The sequence below is a fragment of the Mycteria americana genome, chromosome 3 (genome assembly GCF_035582795.1).
Source record: "Mycteria americana isolate JAX WOST 10 ecotype Jacksonville Zoo and Gardens chromosome 3, USCA_MyAme_1.0, whole genome shotgun sequence".
Classification (NCBI taxonomy): Eukaryota; Metazoa; Chordata; class Aves; order Ciconiiformes; family Ciconiidae; genus Mycteria; species Mycteria americana.
Genome location: NC_134367.1, coordinates 102,836,864 through 102,856,921, shown reverse-complemented (window position 1 = coordinate 102,856,921; position 20,058 = coordinate 102,836,864). Strand labels below are relative to the sequence as shown.

At 44.6% G+C, this 20,058-nt stretch overlaps 1 protein-coding gene across 2 annotated transcripts; it reads right to left on the bottom strand.

Annotated features, from left to right (window-relative positions):
- Nucleotides 1-2,043: 2,043 nt before the first annotated feature.
- Nucleotides 2,044-18,203, bottom strand: UTP25 (UTP25 small subunit processome component). 2 transcript variants are annotated; one of them, XM_075496350.1, is made up of 12 exons: nucleotides 17,840-18,203; nucleotides 16,309-16,348; nucleotides 14,852-15,101; nucleotides 13,869-14,081; nucleotides 11,651-11,739; nucleotides 9,834-10,244; nucleotides 8,532-8,751; nucleotides 6,290-6,492; nucleotides 4,860-5,042; nucleotides 4,079-4,191; nucleotides 3,414-3,659; nucleotides 2,044-2,596 (listed from the first exon to the last, which is right to left on the bottom strand). In XM_075496350.1, the coding sequence occupies exons 1-12, from the start codon at nucleotides 17,938-17,940 to the stop codon at nucleotides 2,350-2,352; spliced, it is 2,316 nt and encodes a 771-aa protein (XP_075352465.1). In that variant the 5' UTR covers nucleotides 17,941-18,203; the 3' UTR covers nucleotides 2,044-2,349. The 2 variants fall into 2 exon arrangements, with proteins under 2 accessions (XP_075352465.1, XP_075352466.1); XM_075496351.1 differs by having other exon boundaries at nucleotides 13,869-14,075.
- Nucleotides 18,204-20,058: the final 1,855 nt, after the last annotated feature.

Genomic DNA, 20,058 nt, shown 5'->3' with positions numbered 1-20,058 from the left:
AACTCATTTGGAGCCAGAAGCTGCCCCAGCAAGCAAAGCATTGGTATCCATGATCACGCATCCAGGATGGGCCAGACTCCAACCTTAGCACTCGCCATCTCCTGGTAACTCACCATCTTTGGAGCCACTCTTGGACAAAGCACTTTGCAAAGCCCTGCTGTGAACTGCACCAGGGAATTGTTTAAAATAAGACAAGGGGGCAAAGGAAAAGTTTTAAACAAGACCAAATCCTCTCCCCAGTTCACTGCAATTCCACTGTCAAGTGGGCCAAGACCCGAGGCGTGGGAACATCACAGCACAGGGGGAGGACGGACCTGCGAACAGAAACTCCTTCACACCAGTACAGAGACAGGCTCCCTGAATCACCAAACCTGTCCGATCCGCTAGCACAACCTCCTAGGCAGGATTTCTAGCGTTGGCTTATGAAGCTCCCTACTAAAGCAAGTCAGATTTTGCCAGGGCAGAAAAATCTCATGCATGAGCTCTCTAAGGGCAACCAACTTTGTGCCTGCATCTCAGAACACTAAATGAAGGCAGTGAAGAGGCATTTACACTCTACTTTGGAAATCAGTGAGTTATAATTAGTAATCAACATTAAAAATGTAACTGGTATATAAATTTCAAATTTCAAAGTATGCTTGTCTTAGGAACAAACCCAGCTAGTTGATGCGTAAGTGATGAGGATCTCAGACTACAATTTGGCCCCATTCCCATCAAGACACTTTGCTATTAACTTCAGTGGGGGCAGAAAAATCCTTGCATAGTTAAGGCTCTGGCACAAAACTCTTGCTGCTTCTTTAAACGGTAGCTGCACTGCATCATGTTATCTCCCTAAGTAGCTATCCCACTTTAGCTTCCTCCGAGGTCAGCTATTCATCTCTGCTAAGTACACCCGCTGTAGAAAGAAGATTCCTTAATCCTATTTTGCGTGCTTGTTTTCATATGCACAGCCACAATTCTCCCACATCGAGTCTAGGCCGTATAAGAAAAAATCCTTGTTTGCCGCTACTGCTGTCTCTGGTGTACAGCAGACAGATGTTCACAAGGAGAACTTTGCTGTGGCTGGCTCTTAATTCTTGTGTGCTACGGCAGAGTTACACAAAATTAACAGAAATCATTACTTAAAATGCAAAGCAAGAAACTGCATGGATTTGCATGTCTACTAAATGATTTCCAGACTTCAATTACTACCTGAGTTCACAGCCTCTGAGAAATACAGGAATGAAGTATATGATAAAAAAATTGGCTAAAATTATGTGCCTGTGCATTTACTCAAGGAATTTATTTCACTTTGGTGTATTTACTTAAGCCTCCCAGACAAGAATTGCCTCAAAGCTTATCACAGGATGGATGTTTCCTTCCTGCATTTGGGCTCACCTGCCCCTTCACAGAACAGTCTTCCCGCAGTCCTAGCACATGCTTACAGAACCTGATCTCTCTACTTTTAGCTCCTTTTAAATTAGGCTTAGCTTCCTGGAAGGAGAAGAAAAGAAGAGGCAGCATCGTGATGCTTCCATGCTGTCCATAAGCAACCATTAAGAGAAAAGAAAAAAACAAAGAAAACCCCACCCATGATGTGAGATACGAGACCTCAGGTACTGACAACTGCACCACCCGGGTTTGTGCTCCACAACACTGCTTTGGTGATCATGGGGCTAGGCAGGCCTAGGCTCCTCTGCCTGCCAAGTTCAAATCTGTTTTCCTTTGGAAAAAACTTACCCCTGGTAAAACTGACGGGCCAGAGGGGCTGTTGTAAATGGGAGGAGGAGATATTTAGGTCACTCAGGAAAAAATGCAAAACCATAGCTTCCACCCCAGCACATTCACAGATTCTCACAACTGTCAAGTTGAAGCAAGTTCAACTCCCATTTAACAACACACTTGCGTTGAAGAGGCTTTGCCTGCACCTCCCTTACACAGGCTTACAGAATAGTGATTGCATTAAATACTTGGGCACATTCTTTCCCCTAGATTAAAGGAAGAAATTGCCTTTGATAAAAGAAGGTGTTTGCTACACCTGAAAATGAAGTGAAGCAATCCAATCAGAAGTTATTTATCATAGCATCAATCTTTACTGACCAGTGTGTAGTCCAATATACAGGAAGAATCGTTCTGGATTGATTTTGTTTCTATAGAGAAGAAACCCCCAAGCCCTGCTTTCTTGAATGACATCCTTCGTTTCTTGTTCGACAGAGTACTGAAATACATAATTTAATACTATATAAACAATTTCAACAGAAGATTTAGTAAAAGGGAGTAAAAAGTTTAATACTTTTTTAAAAAGCAATATCAAAAAGTGCATTAGGAGTAAAATCCAGGTCCTTCCAGTTGTCCAGTCTGCAATATCACTTATTCATTTTCTCCTGTAACAAAGAGGTGCACATTTTTCTTGGACTGTAGCATTTGAGCTGTGCGATCTATGCCAACCACTGCAGCTAATCTCTGAGCATCGTACTTGGAGTAGAGCACAGTACAGGTCCAAGTAGCATCCACTCCATTGTCTGTGGCCTTCATCATATTACAAATCTCACTGTAGAAGTGGGAGTAGGTTGGTAACTCATAGAAAATGAGGTTCCTAATACCTTTTATAGTATACCTGTAATAGGAAAAAAAGAAAAAAAAAAGTAACTTCGTTACCAATTTTTACAAAGTGTGAATGTTAAAATATCAATCCTGTCTCAGTTCTTCCAATTTCCACCAATTTCAATGCACATTTGTTGTAGCTCAACTCTACAAACCCTGTGTCATGAAGGCTAAACTTAACACAGATGCGGACTTAAGGGCAGGGGGAGGGTAGGTCTAACACTGCCAGGCACTGTGACTTCCTCTGATGTACAGACCACCACCAAATTCTGCAGTATTCAGCCTCTTTGGCTTGGATTTTAAGACAGTGAAGCTTGATCAGACTGAGGCTCGTGAAACTTTTCATAGCTGCCAAAACATCTTCTGCCAATAGAAAAAACTGTTCCATTAGGAACTTCTAAACAGCTCCAGTCAGGATGTAGCAAATTTTCCAGGTGGCCTCAGCCTGCTGTATTGCGTTATTGAACCAATTACAGATCCTTTTCCAGAATTTTATGTAATTATTGTGGCACAGATGAACACAAATAAAAGGCAAAATGAATCCCATTTTGCAGGCTATATCATCCTGTCCTGACATCAGTGGAACTTGGCAGCACTCACCTTCCTGAATAAAGCCCTGCACATAACAAAGTATCAGAGTCTCCGCAAGGGATGCTGACAACATGCAAAAATTTTTAAAGCAAACTGAGAAGTTCTTACTTCAGTCAAAGAAGTCCTCAGAGAGATCTAACAGATTCAAAAAGCAATATAGCCCATCTATGACTAAGGTCAGACTCTACTTCCAAAACAGCACATATGCAACTCAAAGGAAAACTCGGTCCACAATTCACCTTTTGTAAAAGTGGAAGCGCTCAGTGAACAATAAAAACTGCTTCTCTCCCTTGAGAAAGAACCGTCTTGCTCTGCAGACGCCAGCCTTTTTAGTATATTCGCAAATGTGAGTAAAATTCAGATCCTCTTTCTTGAAGTAATTTCGAAGACGCACGTAGTCAAAATATGATGGAACATAAATGAGCGTGTGTGACATGATGGCATCGCGGTACTCAGGCAAAACTTTGTCGATGAAAAACTGAAACCTGAGTTAAGAAAACAAGTATGTTTTAACCAGAGTTAACATTTAGCTTTCCAATACTGATATGACCTCAAACAGGAATATCATCAGACACAAGAGACTACAGAAGATTTTGACTATGTTTTTCCTTCTTTAACTTCACAGGATTTCTACACGTGTAGAAGAAAAGGCAAAAGCTTTATCAGTCCTACACAGTTATGGTAGAGACGGGTGTTCCTTTCCCAGACTTTACTCTCCAGTGCCTTTGGCAAGGAGAAGGTCAGTATTCCCCTCCACCTGCGCAGAGCCTAGCCTGCATCTGAAGACCAACGAAGGCGTACTTCTGTGGTGAAATCACGTTGTGCTCTGCAGGAAAGGAGTATGCTCAACTACATCTGAACTTGCAGTCATTAGGGCATAGCAAAATAGTCTGGAACAGAGTACCTTGTATCTATTACAGAAGTTAAGTTTTCAGCTTCTAGCCTCCGAAAAACATGAGGAAGCTGGACCACAACGTGGCTAATGGAGCCACTGAGCGGTACGTTGCGGACGGCCACCTGCGAGAAGGAAGTAGGACGTTTAGGGAAGCAGCGTGTCAAAGGCAGCCACACTCCAGCCACCTTTCTGCTCGTAACTCACGTCTGCAAGCAGCGCACAAGGCTGTTTTTAAAGAAAGCTCCAATACAAAACTACATTCACATATACACACACACCAGATCTGTTAAATATACACGGCCACTGCTCATGCTCTGACTTCCATATATTTGAGATAGTTAACTAAGGTTTTTACTTTTCCTGTTTCTTTCAGAGTAATAGCAGTTTGTGCTTCTTATACAGTAGGAGGGGAAAAAAAAAAAAAAAAGGGGAAGCAGGCAAACCTTCCATTTAACAACAAAATAAATAAAACAAGATAACTTGTGTGTGTCAAATTAAGAAAAAACAAAATCCGATTTCTGACATGAAACAGCTATCCATAAAAGAAAAGGATCAAATAAGTATCGCTGCAAGAAGAGCAGTTCTTCATGCCTTTGGCACAGCATTAGAAATTGTCATGCAGCGTCATGGAGATTCAGACTGAAATACTTGGGTAATGGAAATGACTGGCGCACAGACAGTCGTTCTACAACTGAGTTATGGAATTTTTCCACGTGTTGGGTTTTCTGTTCCTCTCCCCCTCCCTTGCGCCAGCATTAAAAGACGGCTTTCAGCTCATCTGTGAACTCACCTGCCCCATATAATTGAAGCAGTGTTTGTTGAAGACAGAGTTAATCTGGGGATCCTGAAGAGCGCTGAACAGCAGCGTCTGGCGGTAGTACTTGGACCAGTTATTGAGATTCAGCATTCGCACTCGGGAAAAGTCTACCCCGTGGGAATCCAGAGGCAGCAGGTTAATGTGCTTCATCAGGTGCTACACAGAGAAATGGAAACACATCGCTACTGACCGACATCCCTGCACCCAGACTGCAAGAGCCTTAACTGCAGCGAGGAAGTGGGCAGGGACGAGCGAGACAGCACAGAATATAGAACAGCAGTGATCTCCCAAGACACGACTGTCTGGAATTTATTGACCACAGCAAGAGTAATTTACTTGATTTCCTGCCACAGAACTGAAAGCTACCATCTCTTTAGTCATCAGTAACAGTAACATTTGCTTCCAACCTTCTCCCACGGGGCAAGTATAATGGATTTGTTTGTTTGTATTAAAGTCAATAGGCCCAGGGTTTCTGAGCTAAAAGCCCAAGTGCAGTTTCCCATTGCATTCAGGGAGTGTTTGGGTGCAAGTGAAGAAGTTCACTTCATTTTGGCCTCACTGAGTGACGCCTAGGACTGGCATCGCTGCCGCCACATGGCAGGCAGTCGCACCCAAGGGAAAAAACAGGAAACAGACTCCAGGACTCATTCCTTGAATACTGTGTAGGCTGAAGTGCCTTTCCTGTGACTCTCTGGGAAACAAGACACATTCTGGGCTCATTCAAAACGTACAGTAACATCATGCTGTCGAAATGCACGGCCCAGGTACCTCAAAGGTGTTTCTATGCGGAAAAACCACCAACCTTTCAACCTTGAAAACTTTTATTAACCAAAAGCCAAAAAGCATGGGTACTACTGCGTACTAGCCACAATCCCAGAGCAGTATTTTCATTACACGTACAGGAAAATCTTCATACTGTTGAACTTTGGACATGACTAATGCTTAGTATGTCTACAGTCAGTGGAGACAAGCACCAGCTCCTATTGCCGTCTGGAGGAACCTGAATTAGGTTGTACAGATTCCTCACACGGCTGCAATCTGACTGAGACACTGGGCAGTCAGACAGCTGGCATATTTTCTCCCAGATGTGATTAAAGGCATCATCATTATCTCAGCCTGCAAGATGATTAAAACTGTCCAAAAAACTCTCTGAGCAAATATGCCACTAAAGCACCAAATACTGAGATTTATAGAGAACAGGTGCTGAATACTACCAAAATCTGTAGAAAGAATATTCTTAGTATAAGGAAAATATCAGGGTGGAGGGAGAAAAAGGAACAAGCATACATGTTTGGAATCAAGCCAGTAAAAAAAATAGCAATACTGTTCACTGCCAAAACGAAGTTATATCAGACTAACAAGACACAGTATAACACAAAAATGAATACATACGGAAAACGCACCAGAACATGTTCCCAATTCTGCATCAGGTAAATATCTGCTTGATCAATTATGAGAATTTCTATTGATGACAGAAAATCAAAATCTCTCTTCTTCTCCCCCTCTGCGCCAATAATAGTCCTCATACCCAGGGGAGAGGCAATGATGATATCCGACGAGTAAAATGGTGCATATAGTCTCATACTCTTTTGAAGAATCGCAACCCCTGTCCAACAACAACCAACAGCAATTTCTTAGTTAAGGTCGATCATCAACCATTTTCTTCCAGCAGGTTCTGTAACAGTACCGCCCTACATTTCCTCTCCCTTAACACATACTAATGATTATAGCTGGACAAAACCAATCTGTCTGAAACTCTTCTTTCCCTGAAAAGTGCTTACCCACCCCACCCCCATCTGACAAGCATTTGGCAGATTTTCATGAAGTTCGGCAAACTCTTTCAGTAGTACTTTTTTCCAGATTTTTCATAGCCTGGACAACATTTTTTAAATGAAACTTTTTTTTGTGATTTTCTGCTAAAAAGGGGAGTGAGGGGGCCGAAGAACTTAAGGGGGAAAAAAAAAAAGGCAGAAATTATTAACTATTCCCTTCTCCCTAAATCCTAGACTTTGGTCTCTGCCATTAGGTACTATAGTAAATGTTACCTTAATCTGTCATGAAAGATTCAGTGTGGACCTCTTGACTATGAACTGCCTTTATTCACAAGGCCACAAGAGTTGCTACTAAAACACAAAGGAAAAGGTTCTTTGTGTGACGACGACTGAAAGCATCACCAGTCTTGCACCTTCCCTGGCACTGCTTCTCACTGCGCTGTACACGCCCAACTAGCTCATGCATCACCTCTCATGTTAAAGAAAGAAAAAGGAAGGAATCAAAGGACTTTGTTACCTGTGTCATAACTACATGGCAACATTGCTAGGACCCACAGTTTTCTGATCTTAAAAATCCAGGTAGTCCGGACCATATTCAAACCACCCACTACAGTCTGCCCAACAAAGGTGTCTTCAACTTTTCTCCCTCTCCGTGTGAATCCAGCTGTCACGGGCACAGCTGAAGGCACTTGCAACAATTTCACACAGACAGCAATAGGGACCCCTCCCGCTATCTATTTTAACCCAATAATAAAAAAAGGAAAGGCACTACTGGTTGAATTTCCAGGAAGAAGATATTACTTGTCACAGCACATACACAGTTTAACAACATCAAGTCTTTTTTCCTGTTTAAAAATGTGAAAGGGTGGTTTTAGTAAGGCATAACCAATGTGCTTTAAACTAGATCTTTGTGCAGAAGTAACAGGGTATGAGGCACAGTAAGAAAGAATAATTATTCTGCTTCTATGATTTGCTTCTGCAAGTAACAGCACTGAAAGTTTCTTCAAGCATTTCCTCACACCTAGTGAGAGGATCAAGCACACTGTGGTATGGGAGAGGACTGAAAGGAAAATGATTATGCTACTGAAAGTAAGATGCTCTCAGCCAGAGAGATATTCACTGGGGAAAGAAGAAAGAGTGAGTGGGACCTGCTTGCATCTTCCACTGTATCATTAAATCTCTTGGGATGACAATTTATCTTTCAAGGGGCAATAATTTCAAAAGCCTCTGATCTGTCAAGTTAAGTTAGAAAAACTGCCTACTCATCATGGCAGCTCCAGGAACCAAGCCACTAGCTAATTCTCTGCATACTGAGTTACTAAAACAGCATGAGATTACAATATTATGAAATAGTCTCAAATTTGCTGCTTGTCCAACAGTCCTACTTGCTGGCTTCCCCTTTGCTTTCAGGAAAACCATGGGCAGCACAGGAGAAAGCTGCTTTGCTCAGTACTGAGCTTTAATTTTATTCCAGCCATTACTGATTACAAGAGACATTGTGAATAGGCTGATTAAACCCAAAAGGTTTTTTTTTAATAACGTGAAAGACTTTGCAGCATAATCAAGGCTATCCTCTTTAAAATGAGGTGTGGGCAGTCCTGCTACAATAAAGCAATCATTGCATTTTAAGTGATTCTGAACTTGATGTGAAAAATCATTGCTTTTTTATTTTCTCTTCTGTTTTAAGTTCTGGCAAGGCAAGAAAGATTTTCAGAAAAATCCAAGTTGCCAGTGCAAAACCAGCATGAATACCACAGAGCCTAAAGTCTCACCAGAACTTCCAGCCCTGACATAAGCTCCTAGACATTTAGGAAGAACTTATTACTTCTCAGTTCTTTACAAGCTAAAAATCATCTGTTCAGTAGGTCATTACCAATTCTGAAGTGGTCATCAATGTTGCCAGCAAAGACGGCTTCATAATCTTCAGGTCTTTTCAGGTTGGGGGGCTTCTCTTCTGGGTCAGAGCCAAACTCCCCTTTGAAGCGCTTTTTATTACTTACATCTATTTTTTTTTTTTCATTCACTTCAAGAAGACTGATGAAAATATGCACAATTCGCAAAGCACATTCCCTGAAGGGCACTATCATCAGTACCTGTGTAGATCAACAGTTACAACAGAATAACCCATAAAACATGAACACTCACAGTTAACTGTATGTTAAGTAGTTTTTTGACTTAGATCTGCCCCCATGGGGCATCCCAACAATCAAAACAAAACAATTCTGACATGCAGCAAGGAGGGAGGATGTGCTGGGACACAGTGTGTTCATGAACAGGTACTGGCCAGCAGCTCAGTTTGGTTCCCCATCTCACACCCAGGGTACCATTACAGGGGAATTGAAAACTAAGCACATTCTCCTGTTCTCCCTACCCCCCAAGCAAGCAAGAGCTCCCACAATACACAGACAGGGTCAACGGCTGGCTCCTGGATGGGTGGCAATAGCCTCTGCACAGCACTCTGAAATACAGATATCTAACCGGGGAGTCAACACAGAAACCAAAGGCATTTGCCGGATGTGCTGCAAACACTGAAACCCAACTTTGAAACTGTTCAACAGGTAGTTGGCACCACCAGTGACAGGCTAGCCCTAGTTGAATCCACCTGGTTATCGACTAGAGGATGCTGTGAATCCAGGGAGCCCTGGTTTGAGGCCCACTCCACCAACTATGACAGGTGGCCTTGACGATGGGACTGGGATTCCCTGAGGTCTCGCAGGTACAGAAAGATCATTCCATGCAGGCAAGTCTTTACAAGTGCCTAAAGACAAAAAAAAATTTCTGGGACATCCCACATTGGGTGACAGCCTACACTCCCTGCACTAACACTGAAGATCAACGTGGAGGCACCTTTCTGTACTGGTAGATTTAGAAATGGAAGCAGGAAAAGGTGACATGTCAGTCTGTAGTGACAGGGGGACAAAGAAAAAGAGAAGTCAAACTCATGGCCCAGCACAGAAACAGGCTGACTGACAACCCTGTGCTTGCTGCTTCTTGCAGGGTATTTGCCCTGGCCACGACACACAACCTCCAGGCACAATAAATGGATGTGGAAAGGCACACGCCCAGGAACATGTCACCTGAGAGAGCAGCAACAGAAATACTTCTGGGTAATCTACCAGGATGTTTATACAGCCTGGGTGGGGATGGGGGAATCGCATTGATGAAGCTATCTTACCTTAGGTCGAGTGAGCCCCTGATCCCTGTAGTCATCATTGTCAGTCCCTGGCTTTTGGTCTCTTCGTTTGGCATTGTTGCTGAGCACCTGGGCATTTGCTTTCAGAACATGGTTCAAGGCATGCAAGCAGTAAGCATGCCGGACTTCTTCTCCATTTGTTAAAGCATTTCTTTCTGGATAGAACAAGTCCCGGTATGTATTCATGATACAGAAAAGCTCTCTTTGTAATGGGGTAAAAGAGGGATCGCTTTGTTTGTTCGCTGAGGACAGAAATTGTTTGTTCACTTTTGGCCAAGTGGATTCTAAAGGCTTGTGAAGATAAAGCTGTTTCACATCAACTTCTTTGTCTGCTTTCAAAGCTTTATGTTTCTCCAAAGTGGAAGAAAAAGTTAGTTGGCCCAGCCTTGGCCACTGGGAAAAAAAAAAAAAGCCAAAACAAAACAAAGAGGAGTCATACATACCAAACTTAGTACACTTAAAAGCACATCACCACAGCTGGCAGTTTAATCAAGTTCATGAAATTTGAGAAATACCTTTTCATAATACAAGTTGAAACCTTTTTTTCAATATGCAATCTCTCTTCCTTAGAGTCTACCAGGGTAAATAACAATAAACTTGAGCTCAGTAAATCCAAGTGTATTTTGCAGTGATGTGTCTATAACTGTCCTCATTTTACAGATGAGAAAACTGAGGAAGAGGAAGGATGTCATTTCTGCCTAACCCATCCAGCAAATCAGTGGCACAAACCAGGGACAAGATCACAATCCTGGAATCTGACTACGCTTATAGATCAGCCTCATTGAGGTACATACTTTGTTTAAAGATGAAAACAAAACCCCATTAGGGACTAAACCCAGAATTTATGAACCAGCTGCTAAATGCAATCTTGTTGGGAGTCTGTCTGATTTTGAGGGCAAAAGCTATCAGTGTAGTTGGGGAAAACGCTAAACTTTAAGCCTTCTGCTATGCACGTTGTCCCTATCTATTCTCCATAAAGTAGCTACACCAAGTTAAGCAAAGATATAGCATGCATTGCTTCAGGTGGCACTGGTATTTTTGGCCACCATATTCCAAAAAAGAAAAAAATAAAATAAAATTTAAAAATCACAGCTTTCTCTCTGACTGACTAACCATTGGATATCTTCCAATGAATGTCACCCAGCATATGGCTGACCAGAATGCAAGGCAACCCTCCAAAACAAAATCAGATGTGAAAAAGTTGGGATGCAAAGGTTTGTCTAAAAATGAATATTTTGAAAACCAATATTCTCTCTCAAGCAATGAGATGGTTTTCTGGTACTGTAATTCATCTATTATTTCCAGTATTAACAATATAAGTATTAAATTCCCCTTTACCAGCTTGTAAGTGTGTACAGAGATACAGCCATCTTCAAGCAAGAACATGAAAGTGCATCACAAGTACTTTTAAGACTGTGCATGGTCACCTCACAAGTTCAGTTGCAGAGCACACCCCTGGCATTGTGCTGTTACCGCTCAGAAACCAGTCCTGTTTCTACCCGGTGTCAAGAGTACTAAGCCTGTGGTTTTGGGACTACAGATCAAACTCTAAAGCTATGTTTTTCAAATGTGTCGCCATACACCTACTTAACAGTGGACTTTAGATTTCAACTCTCGCTCAGCACTAAGTGAAGACGAAAAAACTTCAACAACAACACAGTGACAAAATCTTGACAATTCCAGTGCCATCAGCTAATAATAACAATTATGAATCTAATTCACTTGTATAAAAAAAAAAAAAAGTGTTATTTTAATCCAGACATCTTTAGGAACTCTGGATGGCTACAGAACACTGTTACCTTGCTTTGACTTGAAGTTTTAGGAAGCGTAGACATTTTTTCTACTTCTTTTTCTTCAAGTTCTTTGTCCATATGCTGTTTAAATGGGTCTATTTATAACAACAAAAAAAATATCCTGAGAACTATTGTAGCTAATACTGGAATCAAGTTTCAGAATGGATTTGCAAATGACACTGACAGTTTCCATGCTGGCCAACACCACAGTTAAAACTAGTTATTTCAAAGCACTTGGAGATGAGAGAAAAGATGTCAAATTCTCTCTACAAGAACAGAGAGAACAGATTTGACAGATTGCTTTAAAAAAAGAAAAAGAAGCACTTATGGAAGTACTAGAGCTTTCAATCACAAAACAAATGTTGGACAGGAAAGCAATATGTAGTAGAAAACATTGTGGCAATTTTCTGCCTTAAGCTCTGACATATCCATCCCTGGCACGTGAAACAGGCTGTCAGTGGTAAAGACCCAAGTGAACTTACTGCCCTTCTTAATTTACAAAGAGTTCTGCCCAGGGTTTTGCATCTTTGGCCAGTGATATGAATACAGTTTGCGATAAAGCAGAGAAAGATTAGGCGGGTTTTGGGGAAGGGAGGCAAAAATTGCCTGAAGCGAGCAAAAGTCTGATTTATCAGACTTTTATCAGCATTTCTTTTCGGAAAGGAAAGGAGAGGCAAGGAACTGTAAAAACATATCATATTCAAAGACACTGGCATGCACAAGTCACATGCAAAGCTTATTTTGAAAACCAAGCTCTGTACACTGTTTGCAGCACAGCAGCACTCACTGCATAAAGAAAACTAATTAGAGAACACTAGTGCTTGCCAAAGGATATCTAGCCCACATACAAGTTATCCAGGCAAAAGTCAAGACATTTCCTAATTATGACACTGTTGAGAATATCTTCCCAGCAACGCAAATGAACAGCATATCATTTAACTGTAATACAGGTTCTCTCTTCAGTTGAGTTACTGATTCCAGCATTTATCAGATAAAGTAGAGGGAATAATGTGAAGCATTCTGAGGAATTCTAGTGACCCCAGGACCAGAGTCAAAATCCATTCCCTTTCTGCTATCTTAGGTGACTCATTTTCTGTAATAGATTAGAAAGCCACTTCCAAGCTACAGGAACCCACTGAAAAGTAGTGCATCACTTATAGGTTGAACAAAGCTGTTAGGATACTTAACATGCAGTTGGAGAGCTACATTTCTCATTAAAATGCAATGCCAACAGCCTAAGTAATATTCTCATGGTAACAAGAACGAGCTGTTTTTTCTATCACATGGCCCTTTGATGCTTCCACACATTTCATGTATCAACTAGGCTGCCTCCCAGATCTAATGTCAGCTGCTGCTCCAAGATGACAAGCCAGCATCACTAGGGATGCTACAAACATATTTCTCTCTCTCAAAGTATGCCATCTGATATTAAAACCACAGAGCATGAAATACGAATAGAAGCTCTGCAAGTGCCAATGTGTGGCATATCACTGAACGATCACACATCCGTGCACACAGTTATTTGTATTACACATGGTGGGACGACTCCAACACTGAAGCTCAGACTGTACCCATCAGCGCACTGTGGTGTTGAGATTCCGGGCTACACCCTTAAAAGATACCACACAGATGCTCCACTGATGCCTCATGCCTTCCTGATCCTGGTGCAGACAGACTCCTCTGCATAACCTCCAAAATTCAGAGAGCCCTGAGCATTTGTCCAAATTACTGTGGCTGCCCCAAGCTTCCCAGAATCTCACCTCTAACTCCACTGAGTTGTGAAGGATGCCCTGACAGGTCAGCTTTGTGATTATCTCCTGTACTGTCTGTGCCAAGAATACCTTCCACAGTCAAGTGCTGGCTTGCAGGGCCCTTCATATTACACTAGCTTTTTAAACTACTATTAAAGCAACAGAACAAGATAACCCCCTCCATCCACATTTCTATTCTAGTTCCTGCTATTTCAAGCTTTATCAGTCATAGCAGAAACTATGCACAAATCCCAGTCCACAGGGGCTACAGAAAACAAATGGTTCAGCTACTCGTCTGCATTAGTGTTAAGCATCCCTTACGTAACCGGCTCACACGTAGGCAATACAATGAATAATGTAGCAGAAGAACTCAGAAGCTATATAGCGTATCATTAGGTCATTTGATAATTTATACATGTCTACGGATACTCCTCTAGAGGCAGATCACTAAACACAAACATACTGTGTTTTACCTTCTGAAAAGGCTTGTGAAGAATTGCTGTCTCTCTTATCTGCATTACAATCTCCACTCTCCTCTTCCATGAAATTGGTTTCCAAGCTAAATTCAGATTCATGTTTCACATCAGTAAACTCCTCAATTACTCCATGGCTTGGGTCACAAGAGGCATCTGCGCCATCGGCCTGCTCCTGACCAAGCATCTGCTCTGCTGTGTCTGTAGCTGTAACTTGTTAGAGAGAGAAATGGGTTATATTCTCCTGGAAAAGTTCCTGTCTACAGCTACCTCTTGCTCGCTAGGTTGCTCCCTTCGAGCTACCAATTCTTTTTCTTTCAATACTCTATCCAAAATTATAAAAGCGGGCTTCGTATTCTAAGTAAAGAAGACTTCTGGCTAGCATGCCAAATGTTATGTAATATACAATGTATGTTTCCCCCGAGAAAATTAAATACCTACCCAGGGAATATAAGTTTTAGCTTCCAAAGACCCCAAAGAACTGAAAATAATAAAAAGTTGACTCCTCTCTCCCAGAATTTCTTTGCAGACTTCATGAATGAGGATGCCTCGTCCTAAAGGAGAGGAGGTTTCCTTCCAATTTACATATTCTTTCCTCTGCTATGAGGCAAACCTTTCCCTCCTCTCGGTGGCAGCAGCCAAGCCAGATGCTGTGCGAGAGAACAGCTTGCGTCTCTCATGAGTGGGTGAGAACCCCTGGTATGCTGCTCCATGTGGATTTCCTCTGTGCTGCCGCACAAACAACATCTGAGGAAGCAGCAGCAGGCTGTCTGCCGGAAAACGAGCACAGCTACCCTCTCCCCTGCTAAATCCTTCAGCAGCTGCTGCTCCCACCCACACAGAGGCAATGGAGCAACAGAGTCTCCAAGCCAGAAGAGCACCCAGCCAACAAGCCAGTCTACACCAGGATCCTGGCTAAAAGCATACCTTATTCAAACTTTCTAATTGAAACAACATTTACCAAAGCATGGGAAAAGACAAACTACCTTCCTGGTCTGGTACGTCATTCTTATCTTCTTCACCTCCGTCTGCTTCTCCAGTCTCCTGGGACCCTTCGCTGTCCATTTCTGTCTCACTTTCCCCTGCTTCTTCTGATTCACTTTCATCTTCCTCTTCCTCACTCTCAGACTCAGGAGAGGTCTTCAGGGTAGCCAGGAGCTTATGATATACAGAGACCTGTTCCACTTCAGTCTCCGAATCGCTTTCTGCACTTGATTTATCAGAATTCTCAGACTGGAAGGGAAAACACAAGTGTAACAGCAACAATGGTAACACTCTATTAGGCAGCAGGCAAATACCCTCACCTCTAGTTCTCATGTTATGTTTTCCCTCTCCCACCCTACCCTTAAGCAGATGCAATGGAATTTTCCAAAAATCACCATTTTATGCAAATAGTTATGCTGGACACCTCCATTTAGATTTTGAAAGCATCTTGGTAGACTTAGGCTGAAGTGCCTCGTTCTGCACTGGTTTGACTTAGAGCATCACAAACTTTGGTTCTTTCAGTCTCAGCCGAGTGAGGACATTTGATGGCCACAGACAAGGCGTTTACTGAACTGGCACTGGATTCTCCTAAGAAAGCCACACACAGAGCAAAAATTGTAGAAGGGCACACATACAAGGGACAGAGCACCCTGAAAATGCCTCTGGCTTTCAAGAAGGCAAGTGAAATAGCTGTCAGTTGACAAGAGTCCACCAGGGAGTCGGGTCAGGTGTGGCTCAGCTGTAAAGCTCTAAGCTTCAAACAAGCCAGACTCGGAGCCAGTTCTGTCCCAGGCTCGCACAAACCAACAGCAGTGTTGCCAGGTTATAGCCAAAATTATAGTGAAACCAAGAGTATGAGCACAGCACCATTGACTTCTTTTTTAGCTTCTTTCAGGCCAAAGAGGAAAAATCAGTAAATATCTTATTAATATACAAATGCTAAAGGAAACAAATGAACCAGAATAATTAATTTTTCCACACTGAAACTTTGAAGTCTTTTATTAATCTGATGATAAAGGAGGTTAACAAATTCTGACTGAAGGAAAAGTAAAGCACTGGCAATCTGAAGAAGAGGAATGAGCATTAACATATTTCTTGGTTCAACAGAGAGCGAAACATCTCCTAACTCATGCAACACTAAGTTTATTAACATTATTCAAACAAATTAAAGCATTATTTACTTTTCAACGTGACTAAGTAATAAGCAAACAACCCAAGAGCAGCTATGTTATTTCCTGCTGCTTCTGCCCTCTCATGGTATTACAGTTTTGAGTTAGTCACTGCAGAGAACAATTCAGAGCCACACAAAAATCACATTCATTTTTTTTCCTAAATGCAGGCTTTCTAAGGGGAACAACTTAATCAGCCTGAATAACTTGGTAACGCAAAATGCTAAGTGTTTCACTTCACTGAACTACACAAAAATGAAAGTAAGGAAGAAATAAAAATATATTACCAGTTCACAGATTTGAGTTGCTTCTGGTCTTCCAGAAACCCTGAAAAGAAAGCACTGAAATATCTTACTCTGTCAATGATGTATACACAGGACGAAAGAGATGAGGGGGAAAAGGAACTGATGAGTTACACAAGTCTTAGAGAAGTTAAAAGCTTAAAACGAAAGCATCACATAATTCTCCCTAAGAAAACAGATTCAGCGCTTACCCTGAGAGGTTTCCCTCTCAGGCGATGCTACACTCTGTACGTGAAGCCTAAGTGCTCAAGCATTGTAACTGATCAGGAAGTGAAATGTTTTAAAGCAGAATCTGGCTTTAATCAGAAGACGAGATGTTAAACAGAATCTAAGGAATCTAACTACAAGGGTGGTTTGTACAACAAAGTTAACCAGAGGCTGCCTCTAGCACTAAATACTCATCTACGCAGTGGAGAAAAGACACAGGAAAACCAGCATTAACTAACCAGTGTTGGGACTGCAATTCTGCAAACAAGACACTGTACAAGCCAGGCTTAAACTGACCTCATCTCTTTCAAAGAGATGCGGAGCCTTGAGTGGGACGGAGCGTCGCCGCGCAGGGCGAGACACAGGACGCTGTTCCCCAGCAGGCCAGGGCTCTGCCTGCCGTCCCCGCACACCGGGCGGGTTCCAGGGTAGGCACAAATAACAGACCTTATATTTGCCTGCTACTAAAGGCACGTGGTGCTAAATTGAATGGGTGACCTGACGAGTGTCTTCCTCGCAGGCTTCTTAAGACTTTACAGCAGCACCAAATCACACAGCATGTGGACTAAGCAGCTCATTCCTCGCAAGTTTACTTGTGGGGGTCCAAAAGCACGGGCCCCTTTTTGACAGGCGGGCAGGCTGCGGAGGAAGCCACGGTTCTTGTCACACGGGATCTTCAGCGCCGCAGGGCCGCGGCCTTGGCGGGGTCAGGCAGGGGCGCGGAACGAGCAGCGGGAAAGCCGGAGCCCTGGGAAGCCAAGGGGTGACCCAGCGCCACACTGGGGGACCCAGCGCCACTCAAGGGAGCGGCCCAGTGCCGCGGGAGGAGCCCAGCTCACGCTCCTCCGCCTTCCCGCTCCTCACGGCAGCCTCCGGGCTGCTCAGAAGACTTTAGACACTTACTGCAAACAAATCCCAGCCCAGGTTTTCTGCCTTTCCCTGCTTCTTTCGAGATTTCAAGCCCACGGGCGGCAGTGCAACACGCAGATGCAGCCCCCCCTCCTTTCCTCAGGAGCCCAGGGAAAGCACGCGAGGGAGCAGCCGCTGCCCCGGCCGGCCTGGGGCTTAGCCGGGCTATTCGGGCCTGCAGCCCCCGGGCAGCCGGTCCCGCGGCTCCCACGGCCGCCCAGCGCCCCCGGCGCAGTCCCCGCGGGAAAGGAGCGGCCCAGCACGGGCGAGCCCACCCCGCGGGGAAGCCCCGGCCGGCCGAGGGGACGGGGACTCCCGCCCGGGGCCTTCCGCACGCCGCGCCCGGCGGCTCCCGGGGCGGGCGGCCGCTCGAAGCCAGCCCGGCTACCCCGGCGCTCACTTGTCATAGAAAGGGTGCTCCTCCCCGAACTCCCTCAGGTGCTTCTTCTGCTTCTTGCTCAGGCTGCGCAGCAGCTCCCGCCCGCCCCGCCGCTTCCCCATGCCGGCCCCGGCGCCCACCCACGTGGGGCGCCCCACTACGCTTTACGGCACGCTCGTAGCGCGCCGCTGTCGTGCTGCCGTACGGCGGGGCGGGGCGGGGCCGGGCTCCGCAGGCCCCGCGGCGGTTCCCGGTGATGCCGGCAGTTGGTCTAAGCCTCGTCGGGGGAAGGCGGCTGGGAGGAGAGGCCGCGGGCGGGAGCGAGTTCCCCGGGCACGGGCCGGGCCTCGCCCCGCCGCCGGCCAGCGCTTGGCGGAGGCGCTCCGTGACGGGAGGGGGGCGGGCAGGGGTGCCCGCGAGCCTCGCCGGGGAGGACGCAATGCCGGCGGGGATTATTTGTGCCGAACGGCCTTCAGAACCAACAGCGTCCCGAAGGCGCACGCCGTCACCTAGGGCTCCGTGTCGGCCCTTGCGCCTTTCCCTTGCAGTCAGGCGTCACGTTGACTTCGCCATCGCCGAAAGCCGCCGATCGGCGTGTTCTCGGCAAGCGGGACGTCTGCAACGCGCCCCGCCGCCGCAGGCTCCCAGCGCCTCCGTTTCCTTGCGAGGCCCGAGCGCGGTGCCAGCCCCGGCTCGCAGCCCCCGCCGAAGCAGCGGGGACGGCGGCCCAGGGCCGCGGCTGCCGGCGCGGCGCAGGCTGTAGCGGGGCGGGCAGAAGAGCTGTTGAAGAGCAGCTGCTTTTCCCTTTGCACTGCGTTCACTGCGACTTGAAGCTACTGTACATTATTAGCGTCGTATTTTTCCCGTATACATTCGGGCACCTGCACAAGGCAGGACTCTGCCCGAGGGCGGTGACTTCTGCTCTGGGAACGGTCATTAAGAGGAAGCTCTGAGCTTTATTCACGTGAAGAAAATTTTTTTTTAATTCTTGCACCATTGTAGATTAATGCAACGTTACTTCAGATCTCTGTTGAGATACAGAAGCAGTAATAATCTAAATGCATTCTAACCCACCCAAGAGACCGATCCTCTGGGTACGAAGGGGAAGACTGCAAATGGCGTACTCATGTAGACGCTACGTGAGCTGCAGCATCTTCCCCAACTGGCCTATCATCTGCAGTGCTTTGCTAAGAGCTACACGTTTTCTGGGAAAACCTCTACAATCCAAAAGGTAAAATCAAAAGCTCCCACTGAAATCACAGTGAATTCTGGATCGTCTAACATCCTACTGCTGAATCTTACTGAACGCTGCTATAAGGGTGAAGTTTAATGCTTTAGTGTGCACAAAGATACACAATTCCCCAGAAACCACCTTACGTCAAATAAGAAATGAAATTCAAACTCAACTCTTTGCTTTAAAGTTCTCTATATTCCTTCTATCCCCATGTTTCTGTATGACCTAGCAGAAACTCCTCTGATCTTACTAAGGAGGGCTATGGGTGGGGTTGTGGTGCAGGTCTCTGCAGGCTACCGCTGCTTTCCCTCCTGTGAAGTACGCGCAACAGATTCCAGTTTGTCTCCTGGAGAAGAGTACCAGAACTAAGTGAAAGCAAGATAGTTCCAAATAGGATAGAGGCATGGAATATTTTGCGGAAAAACTTAGCAGCTGGTGATGGTAGCTTCTAGGTAGTCTATCTTGATGCGAGGGCATCCATGGATTCAGCCGAAGCAAGTAAGCGTGTTAACTGCACTTCAGTTACACAGTTACTCCAGGAGTTCCTCCTGAGTGTTGTTAATACTGCTGTCTGCCCGTTCAATAAAACCTGTAAAGCTGACCAACTTTACAGATAAACCTTTCTGGTGTGGAGGAAGTTGTCTTAATCCAGATCATTCTGCTGACCTGGTTTACCGAGTAGCCCCCCAGCAGATACATATGAGCAGCAGCCAGCTGCAGCCCCGCAGTAGAAACTTCCTTCGTAGGCTCTGTCAAAGCCAACACGTTGTGTAACAACAGTGACTAAAATAAACTATTTCTGACTACCAGTTTTTTTTGTGGAGTTGGCAGCCATGCTCTGTAAGAGGAAAAATATTGCCAATCAATCTTACCTCTGTCAGAAGCGTGGAAAAGGAGGTTTATGTGTATGTTGCAATAATCGTTCCCTATTGACTTCTACAATTGGCAGTGGGAGACAGCAGGAAGAGCAGTCGTCTTTGTTCAGAGCTGAACCAGGAGGGCTCAG